At 37.7% G+C, this 19,167-nt stretch overlaps 1 protein-coding gene across 1 annotated transcript in view; it reads left to right on the top strand.

Annotated features, from left to right (window-relative positions):
* The window catches only part of SLC36A4 (solute carrier family 36 member 4), an 81,265-nt gene that overhangs the window by 44,722 nt on the left and 17,376 nt on the right, over nt 1–19,167 (top strand). The window contains exons 6-7 of the mRNA XM_021000749.2: nt 4,821–4,905; nt 17,175–17,399. Coding sequence (XP_020856408.1) covers nt 4,821–4,905; nt 17,175–17,399 — 310 coding nt within the window. The remainder of the gene's footprint in view (nt 1–4,820; nt 4,906–17,174; nt 17,400–19,167) is intronic.

The following is a 19,167-nucleotide window of genomic DNA, read 5'->3' as shown; positions in this document are numbered from 1 at the left end:
CTGTCCCTCCTCAGAAGTGTTTACTTTTGATTATCCTCTCCCCCAATCTGCCCTCCCTTCTATCAACCTGCTGCTCTCTTGTCCCCTTCCCCCTTTATTTTCCTGTAGGGTAAGATAGATTTCCATACCCCACTGTGTATGTTATTCCCTCCTTAAGCCAGATCCTATGAGAATATGATTCACTCATTCCCTCTCACCTTCCCCCATTTCCCCTCCATTGTAAAAGCCTTTTCTTGTTTGTTTCATGTGAGATAGTTTACCCCATTCTACTTCTCCCTTTCTCCTTCTCCCAGTATAATCCCCTCTTACCCCTTAATTTTATTTTCCAGATATCACCCCTTCATCTTCAACTCACCCTGTGCCTTCTATCTATCTGTACATACATATAATTTTTTTCCCTCCCACTACCCTAATACTGACAAAGGACTCATGAGTTACAAAAATATCATCTTTCCTTGCAGCAATGTAAACAGTTCAGCCTTACTAAGTCTCTTGTGATTTTTTTTCTTGTTTACCTCTTCCATGTTTCACTTGAGTCTTGTATTTGAAAGTCAAATTTTATATTCAGCTCTGGTCTTTTCCTTAGGAATGCATGAAAGTCCCCTATTTCATTGAATGACCATTTTTTACCCTGAAGGATTATACTCAGTTTTGCTGGGTAGGTGATTCTTGGTTGTAGTCCTATTTCCTTTGCCCTCTGGAATATTATATTCCATGCCCTGCAGTCCTTTTATGTAGAAGCTGCTAAATCTTGTGTTATCCTGGTTGTGTTTCCACAGTACTTGAATTGTTTCTTTCTGGCTGCTTGCAATATTTTCTCTTTGACCTGGGAATTCTGAAATTTGGCTACAATATTCCTAGAAGTTTTCCTTTGGAGATCTCTTTCAGGAGATGATCGGTGAATTCTTTCAATTTCTATTTTGCCCTCTGGTTCTAAAATATCAGGGCAGTTTTCCTTGCTGATTTCTTTTTTAAAATTAAAAAAAAATTTTTTTTTGATAATTTCTTAAAAGATGATGTCTAGGCTCTTTTTTTGATCATGGCTTTCAGATAGTCCAATAATTTTTAAACTCTGTCTCGTGGATCTGTTTTCCAGGTCAGTTGTTTTTTCCAGTGAGCTATTTCACATTCTCTTCTATTTTTTCATTCATTTGGATTAGTGTTATAGTGCCTTGATTTCCCAAATTGTCACTAGCTTCCAATTGGTCCCTTCTTATTTTTAAGGAAGTATTTTCTTCAGTAAGCTTTTGGACTTCCTTTTCCATTTGGCCAATTTTGCTTTTTACAGCATTCTTCTCCTCATTGGCTTTTTGGACCTCTTTTGCCATTTGGGTTAGGCTATTTTTAAGGTGTTATTTTCTTCACTATTTTTTGGGGGGGTCTCCTTTAGCATCACTCTCAGTTTTTCCTCCACTTCTTTTACTTGCTTCTCAAAATCCTTTTTTGAGCTCTTCCATGGCCTGGGACCAATTCATATTTTTCTTGGAGGCTTTGGATGTAGGAGCTTTGGCTTCGTTGTCTTCTTCTGGTTGTGTGTGTTGATCTTCTTTGTCACCGTAGTAAGATACTATAGTCTGACTCTTTTCGTGCAGCTTGCTCATGATCCCGGCCAATTACTTGAGTTGTAAACTCTTTGTTAAGGTAGGAGTCTGTTTCCAGTGTGGAGAATGTATTGTCCCAAGCTTCAGGGGTTTTGTGCAGCTTTTTTCAGAGATACTTCTAGGGACCTGTAAATTTTCACTTCTTCCAAGGTGGTATGATAAGGGGAGAGGTGTTTACTCCTTTCCTGGCCTGTGCTCTGGTCTATGAGTAACCACAAGCACCCTTTTCTGTCTTGGAACTGTGAGGAGGGTTTCCTATCCACAGCCATTACAAGCTTCACCATGCCTGCACTTCTCCCCGCCCCAAGACTGCCGCCCACAACTGTGACCCAGATCCAAGCATGGGCAAAGCAAGAGAATCCTGCACCAGCAGAGAGATCCCTGCAATCCCTCTCTGATCAGCCACTTGATTTCCCCTCAGTCTGTGGGCTGGAAGCTCAAGAGGCAGCCTTCACCCCAGGGCCGTGCTTTGGGAATGGGGCTGGGACCCTGCACTTCTCTCTCACCACTGAAATAGACTTTTCCCATTGACTTTCTAAGTTGCCTTGGGTGTTCATGGGTTGAGAAGTCTGGAAACCACCACAGCTGTCCGTGATTCAGTCCTCTGAAACTTGCTCCAGGTTCGCTGTGGCCTCCGCGCCCACACTGAACTGCGCTCCTCTCACTGCCTGGCGTTATATTCCTTTCTGATTAACCATCCAGGCTGCCTTGGGCCGGGAATTTGTTTCACTTTGTCTTTTTGTGGGTTCTGCTGCTTTAGAATTTGTTTAGAGCCATTTTTTATAGATATTTTGAGGGTCTTGGGGGAGAGTTCAAACAAGTCACTGCTTTTACTCCGCCATCTTGGCTCCGCCAATAATTTCTAATAATTAGAGATATCTAGAAATGGGACCAGCTATCTTAAGAGGCAGTGGACATTACTGCGCTAAAGGTTTTCAGGTAAAGGCTGCATGATTAGGTGTGTTATAGAGTGAGTTTTTGTTCTTCTTGGATTTATGGCTACTGTGTTCCATTCCACTTTGGAGATTCTTAACCATCCTTTTTAAAACACAATTCAGATTCTGAATTCAGAAAATTTTCCTTGATGATTCCTAGTTAGGAATGACCTTTCCTGCTCAGACTTAGTGTAACATTTCAATTTTATTTTTATTTTGTGCCTTTTTTTAAATATATTATGGTTATTTGTGGTATATTCTATTTTCCTATTGGACGGTATTCTCCATGAGAACACAGAATTCCTTTCTGTCTAAACTTTGTATGTAAACATGGTGTTTTGTTCACAGTGTGAAGGGCACCAGGAGCTATAAATGTCTGTCTAATTACTCAGCCTTTATGCAACCCTGGGCAAGCTACAGGGTGCTGTAGCAGTACTGGGAGATGCCAAAATGTGATAAGACCTTATTCTATCAGACTTACATTGTATACACTGAAACCAGATGTTCTGATCGATGAAACCTGAATACCTAAATTAACATGTATAGTTCATGCTTTATTGTATTTTAAAGAATAGAATAATTAGGGAAATATCACTCTGAACTTAAAAGCTGGAAAATAATGAATTTTAAAGGGAGATAGTATGTCCTAGGAACTTTATATCACAATCCTAGCTTTGCCACATATCCTATATAAACTAACTTGAATCACCTTAATTTAGGTATTTCTTGGCTTCCTTTTTTTTTTTAAGGCAATTGGGGTAAGTGACTTGCCCAGGGTCACACAGCTAGTGTCAAGTGTTTGGTCTGAGGTCATATTTGAACTCAGGTCCTCCTGACTTCAGGGCCGGTGCTCTATCCACTGCGCCATCTAGCTGCCCCTCTTGGCTTCTTTTAAAGTGTATAATTATTTATTTTTTGGAGGATCTTGAGAATATTTAATAAAAATCATGGTAGAGCCATTAGGTGAAAAATACAGTTTAGATATTTAATATTATTCTTCTTAACATCTTTTTTAGGTTAAAAATGTTAAACAATGCCCAGTGCTATTGTATAGCTGGGCTGGAGTTGAGGAGAGATGGACAAGTGATATTTAGGTCAGATATCTTGGTATTTCCCTACTTAATCTTCTGGGTCCACACTGAAGTGTGGGTATCGATTGATTATTTTGATTAATACAATAACAAGAGATTTCTGGGGTATATTCACTTAATCTGAACCAGTAACAAATATATAAAGTTGACAGAAAGACACTGAGTCCCTCATAATTGACACTTGAAATATGTTTGATCTTGAGGGTAAGGCATGGGCGTGGGATGGGCCTTGGTCTTAGTTATTCAGGGGAGTGGGTCGTTCTTGATGCCTTATTGCTGTTGGTGGTAGGTCGGCCACTCTGGGCAAGGTGTTTCTCTGCCTTGCCTAAGTTCCCATGTTCAAGCAGCAGAGGCTGAACTTGACGCCCTAGTGGCTATAGTAAGTAAGAGGCCCTGCATTGGTAGATGGTGAGTGTGCCGACAGAAGAATGAGGGTGGGTTGCTCAGCTCAGCAGCCATGTGTATTCAGGTCATTCTGTCTGCTACTACATCTGTGACTTCGCTCACACAGCTTTGCCTGTTTGGCCTGAAGGCCAAAGTTCCCTCACCTGTCAGATGGCGAGCTTAGACTAAATGATGTCTAGGGGTCCAGCCTGCTCTGACTCCACAGTCCCAGGCATCCTTGTGCCGTTGGACACAGCATAGGACGTCCTCTGTGAGGGTGGAGGATTTATGTCTCCCTTCACAGCAATCGGAGTGCAATTACTCTTTGTACTTGTATTTATTAGGAAATCTTACTATCATATCCTGGATTTAGAGCTAGCTACAAGTGGAAGTCATCCAGTTGAAAACTTCTCATTTTACAGATGAGGAAACTGAGGTTCAGCGAGATGAAATGGCTTATGCAGCTGCTAGTGATAACAGCTGGGTTTTGAATCCAGAGTCCTCTAACACTGAGAAGCATGCTACTTCTTAATATAAACCTATGATATTTGCTCTACTGAGTCATGTGCCTTTTTGAGGGAGAGGGGATTATTAGCACATACAGCAGGATCTTTTATTCTGTTTTATTCATTTGTAAATTGTAAATGTCTATACATTATAAAAAATGGATATTTTAATTCTGTTCCTTACTGTCTCACTTGGGAAAAATAAAAACACTTTATTTCAAATTTATTAGCATGGTTTATAAAAGGGGTAAAAAAATTGTCATTTTAGGAAGATGACCTTAAATTATATGTATCTATTTTCAGGAATATTGTGGACATTTTTTTGGTGATAACACAGCTGGGATTCTGTAGTGCTTACATTGTCTTCTTAGCTGAGAATGTGAAGCAAGTGAGTATTTTTCTTTCAATTATTAAGACAGTTTTCCTCAGTTATCTTTATTTTACTATTATCTTTCCCTTCCCTCTGTAGAAATTCTATTTTAGTATGGAAGTGTTTTTGTTCCATGGAGAGTGCTACTTCATTGCTTTCCCTTGGGCTTCACTTCTGCAAGTTGGTCTCCAACTCTTAAGTTTAAATGGTCTGTTAGCTCTCTTGACTTGTTATCACTGACTCCTCTCTCTTGTCAGATCAGAACATAAAGTTGATTCTTCTCATAGCATCATAAATATAAAGCTGGAAGGGACCTCAGAGCTTATCTAGTCCTTTGGGTTTGGTGTCTTAGAGCCCCACCAAAAGATTCTGGGAGCATATTTCTTTGAGTAAACATCTGAAAAGAATGTTGCTAGGCTTCACTTGAAAAAGGGAAAGTAAAGAAGTGGACATCAATAGAACTGAAGGATCATTGAATATAAATAGGTACTATCCCCATCAAAGTGTGGCAATTTTCGGTAGTTCTCCTTTATGTTGGGATATTGTTTCAGGTTGACTCTAAAGGGTCTTCAGCCTTGGTAGAGACTGACTGCCTATTTGGGCAAACATGCCAAGCACTGAAGTTGGAGCTCTACCCAAAAAAATGCCAAACCACATTCCTTTGTAACTGGTAGGTAGTCTTTATTATTATTATCTTCTTTTTCCTTCTCTTCTTTATTATTATTGTCACCATTATCAGTTATAAGTTTTACTTGCATATTAGGTGCTTAATAAATGTTGATTGATTGACATATGCATGGTGTAGTAGCAAGTGCTATATAAATACATGGTTTCCCACCTTTTAGATATGATATAAAGCATAAAGAGGAATATGTTTATGAAAGGATATACCTTATGTAAGATTTTACATATTACATTTAACTATATCCTTTTCTATTCTAGAGCCTAACATCCATAACTAATAAAGCCTCTAGTTTAGGATTTTCAAATTGGAATGGACCTTTGAGATCATCTAGTCTAACCCTCACATTTTACATATGAGGAAACCGAGGCCCAGAGATGATGGTTGTGTGAATTATCTTGCTCTTGGTCACTCAGCTTGTCAGTGATAGAGACACTAGAACATACTCTTTAGTGGATTCCAGGCCAGTGTTTTTCCTGTTATCATATTTTTTTTTCTTTAGCACATAGAATTATGTCTGGATGTGGCTGAGTTACTTTTTATTGAATGACTTTTGCTCTTCCCAGCCTTATTTCCCTTGTGTAAGCTTTTTGTTACACTTGTGGCTTCTCCTACACTGGCTATACCTGTCTTTGTCCAGGAATCCTCACCCAGGTCCTCCTTGTCCTGCCCTAAAAGATTTTTTTTAGCCTGACTTTTCTTTGCTAAAGTTATTTTTCATACTCCTACTGAAAGAATTTTGGCAACAAAGGAGCCATGACTGCCCTTTTTCTACCTGTAATTACAGCAAATGTTACTTTCATAGCTGAACCCACCAAGTTATTTGATCCACCTTGCCCCCCAGCCAGGGTTCCTTTGTAGCAGGCACTGAAGCTGCTCTGGCGCTTAGGGGGTCCCAGGCACTGAAGCTGGGTTGTGGGGCAAGGCCATCCAGAGCTCCCCAGGGGAGGGAGAGGTCTATGGAACAGTCCACTTACAGACAGCAAGAGTTATCTGTGTATACACTCATATGTTTGTGCTTTATAAAAGAGTAGGAGATAGGTGTCAAATAAAAATACATATAGAATGATTATATTTATATATATATGTATATATATGTATGTATACACATATATACACATATATATACATATATATACATATATATACATATATATACATATATATATACATATATATACATATATATACATTTATTAACTTAGTGTAATTTAATTAGGGAACTAATAGTGAGTAAAATGTCTCTGCTGATACCAATGAGTAGCTTTTCTGCAACCTACAGTATTAAGAGCTAAAGTGACTAATACAGAGTCATATAGCTAATGTGTGCAAGAGAGGGGCTGGTCTCCAGGTCTTCTTGGTCCTGGGTTCCAGTCCTGGCACTTGTCATGCAGTTTGTTCCATCACAGTGAAAAATAAAGGTCTGGAGGCCTAAATTATTTCAACCTATACTCAGCCTTTACAAGGTATCTGGTTCACTAGGGTGGAGGTGGTCATACAGCTGTAGTGGACTGGTTTGGGTAAACCAGCCTAGTGCTGTCTCGTGAACTGACTATTTATCAATACCACCATACCATACCATCTCCTACATTTTTATATACATATATGTAAATCATTCTATGTACACACACACATACATTTTGCATATGTGTGTGCATAAGAGCAAATATATAGGGTGATACACATAGATAGATAGATAGATACATGTTTATACGCACACATAGGGTCTCCAGAAAGTCTTTATATGCCATAAATTAAGACAAAAGAGATAATGGTTTTAGGAGGGAAGAACAAGTAACTGATTTATTAAGTAAACCTGATTTAGATAAAGATCAATAGAGGCAAAAATGGAAATGATGTTGTCACATAGACCTGGTTACGAAGAAGAAATAGATGAGAAATTTGCTAAGTCACAGGCCTAGCATGGCAAAATATCCTATATTAATGAGGAGGAGAATTTTATTATACAAACATCTGCTGGAGTTCTCACTGTGCCTAAAGCAGAGCAGCTAATAATATATTGGTTTTTCCTTGGGAAGCAACAAGGGATCCTGTTATTTTGGACTAATTTTGACCAAAAAGGAAGTCAGAAGGAAGTAGAACATGGAGGAAAGAGACCAGTCCATCTTAGAATTGGGGATAGGGCTGTAGGAAAGGAAATCCTTTCTCTTTCACGCCTATTGGGAGAGCAAATTTCACAGGTTTAGTGAAACTTTCCAAAAAGAGAAAGAATGGAATTTTCACCAAGTAGGTCTTTGATCTCGACTTGGCAAAATTCTAGAAGGTGTAATTAAAGGTATGGTTAAGAAACATGTAGGGGGATGAGAACGTGGCAGTGTGGCTTCATCAAGTCAAGCTATACTCAGCTGTATTGACAGGGTAAGTAAAATGAAAAGAGATATTGTGGTGCTACAGCTTGGGAGCTGAGTTTGAAGTTAGAAAGAGTTAGGTTTAAGTTCTGTGATTTAAATGTACAAGATGCCCAACAACAACAAATTCATTTACCCACTCGCAGTTCTCTAAGACTTTATCTATTAAGTATGCATGGCTTGTGATCAGTGTTGGTGCTAGTAGCTCCCAAACTGACAGATTCCTTAAAATGTTCATACAAAACTATCAAGAAAATACTGTAGATGTAGTTTGCCTGTATCTTAGCAGAATGTTTAATAAAGGCTTTTATGCCCTTCTTGGGGACAAGATGGAGAGCTGAGATCTGGTTAATGTTAGTACAGTCAGGTGGGTTCTCAACTGAACAAACAACTGGACCCAAGGGTGGAAATAAGATGTCACCTCAGAGGAAGGTCTCTGGGGGAAGAAACACCTTAGGTGTCTGGCCTTGGCCTCATGCCATCTAATATTTTTAATCAATGACTTGGATCAAGGCATAACTGATAGGCTTATCAAATAAGCAAATAATAAAAAACCAGGAAGCATGGCTCATACATTGGAATGACAGAATCAGGATACCACACTGTACTAAATCTAATAAAATAACATTTAATACTGACAGTCTAAACTGGTTTTAAAATTATCTATACAAATATTAGATGGGGTAGAGTTGCTAGATTGCAATTTGTCTCAGAAAGATATGGGGGTTTTAGTAAACTGCAACCTCACGATAAATCACCAATCAGCAGTTCTTGAATGCTACTGTGTACCAGGTATTATGCTAAGTACCAGGGATCCAAAACCAAAAGTAAAACAGTTGCCCTCAAGGAGATTACATTTTTACAAGGGAGACAACATTTACATGTATAAATCTATACAGAATATATACAAAATGAATACAAGATAGTTTTGGGAGGAAGAGTAGTTGTAGTTGAGGTGGTGTGAGATCAGGGATGGGATCAGAGGGGACCAGGGATGTGTTGCGCAAAAAAAGCTAATATGAGCTTCAGCTACTTCAAGATAGACATGATGTCCAAGACTAGGAAATTGATATTCCTTTTTCCATGATCAGACTATACTTTGAGTGGTATGGTTAGTTCCGGGTGCCACACTGTAGGAAGGTCATTAATTGGCTAGAGAGCATCCAGTAGAGGTCAGTCAGGATAATGAAGGATTTCATGTTTATGCTATAGGCATAATGGTCAAATAAACTAGGGAGATTTAATCTAGAGAAGAAAACACTTGAGTCAGGGTTTGAGGGGATGGTTATGATAACCATGTTTAAGTATTGGAAGGATTGTCACGTGAAAGAGAGATTAGACTTCTTCTCCCTAGGGCAAAATTAAGTGAAAGTTATTAAGAGCAATTAAATTATGAGGTTAGAAAAAACTTCACAATTATAGTCTTCCCAATGTGGAAGGGACTGACTCCCTAGGAGGCAGTGAATTTCCCCTTCCTGGAGTCTCTTCAAGCAAAGGCTGGATATCTTGAGTATATTGAAGAAGAGATTCTACTACAGGTTGGACTAAATGGTCTGAGGTCCCCTCTAATTCTGAATGTTATGTGATCCTCTAATTAGGTTTCTGATTGGGATAATCTGTTTATCTGAACTAAGTTTATCTATCTCCATTTATATTGTTGAAAAAAAAATTGTTTCATTTTTGTAAGTACATTCACAGTTCATAAATCTTTTTTTTGGTCAGGACCATAACTTGAATTAATATTTGCATATTGATGCTTATAATAAAAGCATAAGCATTACCTAATCTTACAAATAACTGTTGCATAATAGAACTGCAAACAAGACCTCAATAATAGAGTTATTATTCCCAGTAAGACTTTTTCCCATTTTACATATGTAGAACTATAAAACTTGTAGATTTAACGTAATGGAGAATTTAATAAAAGTTATGTTATATATGATCTTTAGGACTAGTGACTACTTTTGAATGATAAAGAAATTTTTAAAATTCAACTAATTTCCATTTATTATAAAAAGGGGCTTTGTAGAAGGATTTCTTTTTTTATTGTTAAATTTTTTTTACATATAATTGGAAAATATTTAATGAAATAAAAAAAACTTTAAAACCCTCTATTTCCACTTATATGTTCTTCTCCTTTGAGAGGGCTGATTTTATTTTTTTTTAGTTTTCAACATTCACTTCCATAAGATTTTGAGTTTTATTTTCTTCCCCTCCTCCTCCCCCTTCCCCAAGACAGCATGCAATCTGATCTAGACTCTACTTATATATTCATATTAAACATTTTCACATTAGTCATGATGTAAAGAAGAATTAGGACTACTGGGAGGAACCGTAAGAAAGAAGAAACAAAACAAAACAACTAAAGAAAAGGAGAACAAATAGTATGCTTCCATCTGCATTCAGACTCCAAACACTTTCTCTGGATGTGGATAGCATTTTCCTTTTGGAGTTGTCTAAGATCTTTGCATTGCTGGGAAGAATTGAGTGTATCAAAGTCAGTCATCACACAATGTGGCTGTTACTGAGTACAATATTGTCCTTGTTTTGCTGATTTCACTCAGCATCAGTTCATATAAGTCTTTCCAGGTTTTTAAACAACATATTATAGGATTGTGATTCTTAATCCACTCTGCTATCTGCTTCTGTTAATGGGAGAGTTCATCCCATTCACATTCACATCTACAATTACTATGTCTTTCTCTCCATCCTATTCCCCCCCCACACTGCCACCTCATTTATGCTTTTGTCTCTCCTTTCTCCCTTTCCTTCCTCACTAGAGTTTTGCTTTCTACTGCCTCCCTCAGTCTGCCCTCTCTTCTATCAGCCTCCTCCCTTTTCTTTCCCTTTACCCTTACTACTTCTTCCCTCCCTACTCTCCATCCCCTCCCCTTTTCTTTTCCCTTTCCCCTCCTGCTTCCTATAGGGTAAGTTAGATTTCTATACCTAACTGACTATGTTATTCTCTCTTTGAGCCAAATCTGATGAGATTAAGGTTCAAACAATGCTGATCTCTCTCTCCCTTTCCCCCCCTCTACTGTAATAGGTTTTTATGCCTTTTCGTGTGATGTAATATACCCTTGTCTGCTTTTCTCTTTCCTTTTCTCCCAGAACAATCCCTTTTCACCACTTAATTAGATTGTTTATCATCACATCAAAGTCAACTTATACCCACTCCCTCTGTCTTTGTATACCCCTTTTAAATGTTGTAATAATGATACAGTTCTCAGGAGTTACAAGTGTCATCTTTGCCCTTATTAATAACATGGTTTTTTTTTTCTTTCCTGTTTACCTTTTTATGCCTCTCTTGAGTCTTGTATTTGAAGATCAAATTTTCTGTTGAGCCTCTGGTCTTTTCATCAGGAAGATTTGGAAATCTCCTATTTCGCTGAATGTCCATCTCCTCCCCTGAAAGAGTATGGCCAGTTTCTCTGTGTAATTGATCCTTGGTTGTAATCCAAGCTCCTTTGCCTTATGGAATAAAGTATTCTGTGCCCCCTGATCTTTTAATCTAAAACCTGCAAGGTCCTGTATAATCCTGATTCTGGCTTCATGATATTTAAAATGTTTCTTTCTGGCAGCTGCAGTATTTTCTCTTTGACTTGGTAACATTGGAATTTGAGTACAGTATTCCTTGGCATTTTCAATTTGGGGTTTCTTTCAGGAGGTGATCAGTGGATTCTTTTGATGACAATTTTACCTTCTGGTTCTAGGACCTCAGGGCAATTTTCCTTGATGATTTCCTGAAAGATGCTGTCCAGGCTTTCTTTTTTCATCATGGTTTTCTAGTAGACCAATAATTTTTAAATTTTCTCTCCTGGATCAGTTTTCTAGGTCATTTGTTTTGCCAATGAGGTATTTTATATTTTCTTCCATTTTTTCATTCTTTTGTTTCTGTTTGACTGATTCTTGATCTCATAGAGTCATTAGCTTCCACTTGCCCAATTCTAATTTTTAATGAATTGTTTCCTTCTATTAGATTTTGTACCTCCTTTTCCATTTGGCCCATTTTACTTTTTAAGGAGTTGTTCTCTTCAGTGAGTTTGTGCCTCCTTTTCCATTTGGCCAATTCTACTTTTTAAGGAGTTGATTTCTTCAGTATATTTTTTTTTCTCTCTATTTGGCCAATTTTTTAAAGACTTGTTTTCTATAGTCAATTTTTGCCCTTCCTTTTCAAGCTGTTGACTCTCTCTTGCATACCTCTCATTTCCTTTCCTAATTTTTCTTTTACCTCTCTTATTTAATTTTTAAAATCCTTCTTGAGCTCTTTCAAGAAGGCTTTGTGGGATAGAGACCAGTTCATATTCCCTTTGAGATTTTGGATGTGGGTATATTGATGAATTTGTGCCTTGATCTTCCCAGTCCCTGGAAAAAGAATCTATGGTTATTGTCCATTTCTGCTTTCTGCTCATGGTGTTTGCCTCTTTTCTGACTTTTAAAGTTGATCTCTCATGTTGGAGCACAGGGGGCACTGACCCAAGCTTCTTGTGCTAGGAGCCCAGGATCTGATCACTGGCTTTGTGTGCTGGGGCCCCAGGTGCTGGCAGCTGGAGGCGGTAAGGGTCTGGCAGCTTACCTGGTGCTGAGCTGGGGTCAGCAGCACTGGAGCTGTCAGGGTAGAGGTGGGGAATCTGGCCCCTGGAGGATGCCTGCTCACCCGGGCTTCTTTAAGGCACTCAGTTGTTTGGCTTCTGGAGGATTTTGCCAGCCTGGGGTTGTGTTGAAGCACTGGGAAATTTGGTAGCTGGAGAATGCCAGCAAACGTGGTGGTTTTCTGAGCTGGTGTTTACCAGTTCCCCTGCCTGTGCTGAGGCACTCAGGGGGGTTGGGGTGGAGGGTTCCTAGTGTTGGTGCTCACCAGCTCCACCACCCTGGGGCTCAGGATCTCCCCCTGGTTTGCTTAAGTGGGGCTTGCCACGGGCTGGGATGACTCCCTTCCTGTACTGCTCCCCCTCCCCCAGAGCAAGAGGGGCCTTTCCCATTAATTCCCCAAGCGTCCTGGGCTACGAGACTGCCGCACCCTGTCTTTCTGCTGGCTCAGCTCTTCCAGGGTTTTTCCTAGGGTGATATTTTCTGGGCTTTTAGAGGTCAGTATGGGAGGGTGTGAGCAACTTACTTCTTACTACGCCATCTTGGCTCTGTAGAAGGATTTCTTCAGTATATAGAGAAGTGTAAGTACTTCCAAGGTATCATTGGACGAGAGTATACAGTCAAAACTGGAAAAAATTAATTAAAAGTAATGGTAAATAGATTCAACTAAGCAGAGCATGTGGGGGAAAAGATCAAGAATTTTTTTCCCTGTAGAAAAGCTCGTGAGAATTTAATAGCAGCTAACTTAGAATTATTAAGCACCCTGCCTAACTTTCTCGCTCCTTTCTCACACTTTTACCCTCACCTATTCTCTCTTACATTGTAGGTGATGATTCAGAAGCACTTTGTTTTATGTTTTTGCTTTCTCTGCTAATGCCCTTAACTATACCTTAAATACTCACTTTGCTCTACTCCCACACTGTGTTTATTAAACTCTTACCCATTCTTTAAAGCTCAGCCCAAAGGTCACCTCAGTCATTAATCCCTACTCCCCTGTCCAAACTTCATAGCAACCTACTTGTCCTTCTTTTATGCACTCTCTGTATTCTCATTTATATTATCCTATGTGTATATTCCATCACCACTACTGGAGTGTAAAGTCCTCAAGGGCAAGGACTGTGCCTCATTTAACTCGGTATCTCTCCAGTGCCTGATACAATGCGGTTGTAGGTGTTTTGTTGTTTGTCCTTGTTCTCAAAGAGGACCATGATGTTAGGGAGGTGACGTCATGACATGCATGTGAATTGGATTTAAGGAGTTCTCCTCCAAAGTCATCAGGACGACTGGAGATGGCCCCAGATTCAATGGGAGACCTTGGCCTTTTTAAGCTAAGGTCTTTCCCAGGTCTCAGTTTGACTGAGGAAATGCCCATTCAGTGATTAAGGCTAGGTAAGAAATGAGACGGAGAATGGTTTCATTTACCTAGTCAAAAAAAAAAAAACACGGGGCAGTGAGGTGGCTCAGTGGATAGCACTCAGGCTTTGGAGTCAGGAGGACCTGAGTTCAAATCCGGCCTCAGACACTTGACACTTACTAGCTGTGTGACCCTAGGCAAGTCACTGAACCCCAGTGACCTCACCCAAAAAAAAAATCAGTCTGGGAGGGGAAAACCCTCAGGGTTTCTGGGCAAAACAACTTGCAAATCATGGCACCACCTTCCTGATGCCATGGTCCTCTTTGAGAACAGAGGACGAACAACAACCTGGGGACTGAACTGGCCAGTTCCAGTTGTGGGTGCTTAATAAGCGTTTGAATGACTAAATAGATGAAATGAAATTGTTGGTCAAACCCTAATAATTTTAAACACAATTTTAATTAAATATTGTTGTTGTGATCAGTGTCATTATCTACATAAAATTGAATGTATGGTATTTCATTATTAAAAACCTTTTATTAAGCATTTGTGCAGGTAGGGACAGCAAATTTATCTGTGATTGCTATATCACAGATATAGCATATTTCTATGTGTACACGTACACACACACACAGACACACACACACTGAAAGGTACGTGGCTTCAAAAAGTTCTTCCTATTCTAACCTTCTTCCCATCATTGATAGGCAACTACAGAAAAGTAAAGGTGTGTATGTGTTACATGTTCATTTCAATGTTTTACCTTTGGGTAAAAAATATATATGATATTTGGAGGGGGGGGTGTGTATAGATACATGTGGAAATATATGTGTATATATGTATACATATGTACAATGGATGACATGTGAAGCTAAATATATTTGATATATATAGCTCCACACAAGATAGATAGATAGATAGATAGATAGATAGATAGATAGATAGATAGATAGATATCTCCACACATTTTTTTTACATAAGGCAAAACATTGACATGAACACACACACACACACACACACACACACACACACACACACAAACATTTTATATAATCAACCTCTGACTGTAGAGGGCACCAAAGAGTATAAAGAATGCAAATGTAGGTCTAGGTATGTATCTGTATTATTCTCATTATTTGGATTATTTATGTAAGTATCTTTATGAGTTTTGTGAAGTAAACCAGTAAATTAAAAGGAAGTTGTGACAGATCCACTATTAGACTTCCTGATACTTTAGGCTTCTGTCTAGCCAGCTTACCCATCAAAATGTAACAGAAAGTTCACCAGAACACAGCAACTTGGTGGATAGCCTTAACATTTAGATCAAGTTACTTAACTTTTCTAGATATTCATTCTTTCATTTGTACAATGATGGCATAAAGACTAAATGATCTCTAAGTTCCCTTCTGGTTCCCACATTCTTAGCTTTAAAGTTATGTTTCTTATCAAAGTTTTCCTCATTAGTATACAGTTGTAATGATTATTTTAGAATTATTGCAGTATAGGGCTTTGCCACCTACAAAGCCCTAAATAGTTTGATTACTTTGCAAATCAGGTAAATAAAGTTAATATGTGAATAAAAGTTAAGTGTATTAATTAACTTTATTCCTATTCCATTTAAATAATATAACATTTAATTTTAGGAGGATAATTTGTAAGCCAGAACCAGTGTGGTTTATTGTATGGATTGCTGGACTTAAAGACAGAAATACCTAGGTTCAAATCTCACTTCTCACAGTTATTAGTTGAGTGACCACAGACATGATGTTTAACCTCATGGAGGTTAAATTCTCTGTGCTTTGCTATAGACAAGTTTACAGTCTACATTGGTAGATAGAGTTTTCAGATGGGAAATTCTTGCACCCATGAAATCTGTGGTCATTGATAGATTGATATAATTCACAAGTTAAACATGTGCTGTGTATGTCATAAAACAGTGAAAGATTGGTACAATATTCTTGAGTCCAAAGATTTTAAGAGAGTACAGTTTTAAACTCCAAAGTATCTATTGCTAACTGTTATCCATGTAGAAATAGTCATGATTTCAGTTGCCCAATTTGTTAGTAAGGCATAACAGAAATACCACAGAGAAAAGTTTTTCAGGTTTTTAATTTTCTGACTAATGGGTGATTTGTAGAATCATAGACTGTCAGAGATACAAAGGAGTTTGCAGGTGATCTAAATCAAGACAACAGGGGAAGGGATTTGGCAGATTTATTTTAGTGGTATTTAAACTTAGTGTGATCTGTCCAACTAGCATTTTTGTTGAAAGTATTTCCAAAGTTGTATAGTAATCCTTTCTCATTTCATTGTCAGTGGGTTTGGTTTTTTGTTTGTTTTTAGGCAGTTGGGGTTAAGTGACTTGCCTAGGGTCACACAGCTAGTAAGTGTCAAGTGTTTGGTCTGAGGCCGGATATGAACTCAGGTACTCCTGACTTCAGGGCTTGTGCTCTATCCACTGTGCCACCTTGCTGCCCCCCCACTGTCAGTGTTTTAGTGTGGGCACTAAGACGACATCAAATTCATAAGAGTAATTGCACTTACCAAAAAACAAAGTATTATTACAGTTGAAGATTAATTGACTTTTTTTGTAAAATAGTTTACTTGCTCCAGGTTTAAAGTGAAGTCATATAGTACTTACTACTTAGTGTGGTACCATACATTAAGTTCTTGATGTAATTATTGAATATAATTTGATATTATTTGTTTAATAAAATATTTTAAATGGCAGATTATGATTTTTAAAATAATTTATTTTGGCACTGAAAAATAATTGCAACTTGCATATTAAATACTAGAGGAAATAAATAGGTTTTTGCAGGTTGGATCTATACAATGTTAGTACACTCAGCTGCTATATTAGATATGTTCAAAATAAATATATTCCAAATGCATGTCAAGTCTTGTTAGAGTTCAAAAGTATGGTGCTTCATGAAGTTTCAAAATGAATGAGTCAATTCATCCTAAAAACAATTTTATTGTACTTAATTTTCATAGTAAGAAAAAATAATTATTTTTTTAAAAAATAGTTCCAGCTAAAATTAGGGAAAAATAGATTTGATTATCTATGCTTCTGGGAGGGTAGTGTTCTTAAAATGATGCTGCTATATTTTTGTTCACCTACAGATTACTGTGAGTAATTATTGTACAAGGTACCATAGGTTATTGATTTCTCTATACTCCTTTATGTTATCTTAGCCAGATTTTTTTATTGTATAAAATTGAGTAAATAATAAAGTCTAAAAATTTTTTTCTCTATATTTTCTCCTTTCTCCCCCTAATCCTGTTATAGATTCATGAAGGAATTTCAGAGAAAATGTTCTCTCTGAATGGTACTGATGAAGCAGCGCTACATGGGAGAAGAAGTGTTGACCTGAGGATGTATATGCTTTGCTTTCTCCCATTTATATTTCTTTTGGTCCTCGTTCGTGAACTAAAGAGCTTGTCTGTCCTTTCACTCCTTGCAAATCTTTCCATGGCCATCAGTCTTATAATAATCTACCAATATGTTATTAGAGTAAGTATAACACATCTTAAATTAGTGTGTGTTTTTAATTGTTACTTTAAAAATACCATAAATAACTTACAAACTATAAAAATATTTTACGGTTTTTATATCATTCCATTTTTTTAAGGATGGGTTTTGATGATAGATGATTCTACCAAATTTTATGTTTTCCTGTTTTATTTCATGCTAATAATGCAGTCCTGAATACTAACACCACTTTAGTTCAGGTCCCCAGTTACTCTTGAATCAATTACTGCATTATCTAAACATTTTTTATAATAATATGTTTCATCTCCCCAGAAAAATTGGAAGTTTCTTGATGATCATAGCATATAATTTTTCTCTTAGTGTTTTGCACATAAAAAAGCAGAGCTTGAAGGGGCTTCAGGGATTGTCCAAGATAATTTTTTCATTTTCCAGAGGAGGACAACATTTAACATACAGTCTTTTAATTCATGGGTGCTAAGTAAACATTTAAGCTTCATAAAAATTTCATGTAAATCATAAAGCATTTACCAAATCACATAGCTTCTACTTTAGGTTACTTCATTATTTTACAAAAATGCAGCTTAAAAATTGGTACCAAAAGTCAGATAAGGTTTGCACATAGGTTTACATATATAATATAACTATTATATTTGCCCTTTAGATGGATATAGGAGTTTTTAAGTACTGTAAAAGTATTTCTTTTGGGAAATTTACAGAGGCAAACTTAGGTTTTATGTAAGAAAAAACCTGTTAATAATCAGAGTTATCCAAAAGGGCCATCTTAGGAGGAAACAGGTTCCCCTCATTGGAAGTCTTTAAGACTTGAAGAATGATCACCTGCCATGTATGATGTAATGAAGATTCTTGTTCAGGTACGGGTCGAACTAGATGGCTTCTGAGGTTCTTTCCACTTTTGCCCTTTCTGGCACCAGCCTTCAAATGATTTTATAATTTGTTGGATCCAAAAATGCCACTTTCATTTTTTTTAAAAGAAATTACATAAGGCAACCCCCATGCCAGTTGGAATCATTTTTTGTGTTTTTTTGTTTGGTTGTTTTTTAGGCAATTGGGGTTAAGTGACTTGCCCAGGGTCACACAGCTAGTAAGTGTCAAGTGTTTGGTCTGAGGCTGGATTTGAACTCAGGTCCTCCTGACTTCAGGGCTGGTGCTCTATGCACTGTGCCACCTAGCTGCCCCGCCACTGCACCACCTGGCTGCCCCAACAGTTGGAATCTTATTGGATCCATATTGGTTTCTCATAACTTTTTTATCTAAGGATCTCTAAGCATCAACTCATTAACCTATGTAAGACTAAGTAAGGAATACTTGTGCCCAGTTTTATAGTCCCTGTTATATTACTCCTGCATTAATATCCAGCTTTGAATTTATAAATTAAGATCATACAGTTAAGTTTAAAAAGCTAGAGAAAAAAATCCACCTCTTCTGATACTTTTTTAGTATTGTGTCCATTCATTTTATCAAGTTTTTTTTTAAATTTCTACTGTGTATATAGCACCGTACTAAGTGCTGTCTGGAAACAAAAATTCAAGACACTTGTGAAAAACAAAAGTATGTCAGAACCAGCACTGCAGGCAGCAGGACATTAGGTAAAACAAAACTGGGTCTGAGACAGATCTGTGACCATGTGATAGAGAACAGTCATGGAAGTGGGTCAGACTAGAATAGAAAATGGAAGCCAGTGGTCAAACTAGAGCACTAGATGAGTGGTCTCAATAGAATTTTCATATGAAAGGTTAGGACAAGACCATGGCCAAGAGCCTTACAAGCC

Source organism: Phascolarctos cinereus, unplaced genomic scaffold (assembly GCF_003287225.1).
Source record: "Phascolarctos cinereus isolate Bilbo 61053 unplaced genomic scaffold, phaCin_HiC Scaffold_726;HRSCAF=1367, whole genome shotgun sequence".
Lineage (NCBI taxonomy): Eukaryota > Metazoa > Chordata > Mammalia > Diprotodontia > Phascolarctidae > Phascolarctos > Phascolarctos cinereus.
This window is presented reverse-complemented; position numbering and strand designations above follow the sequence as displayed.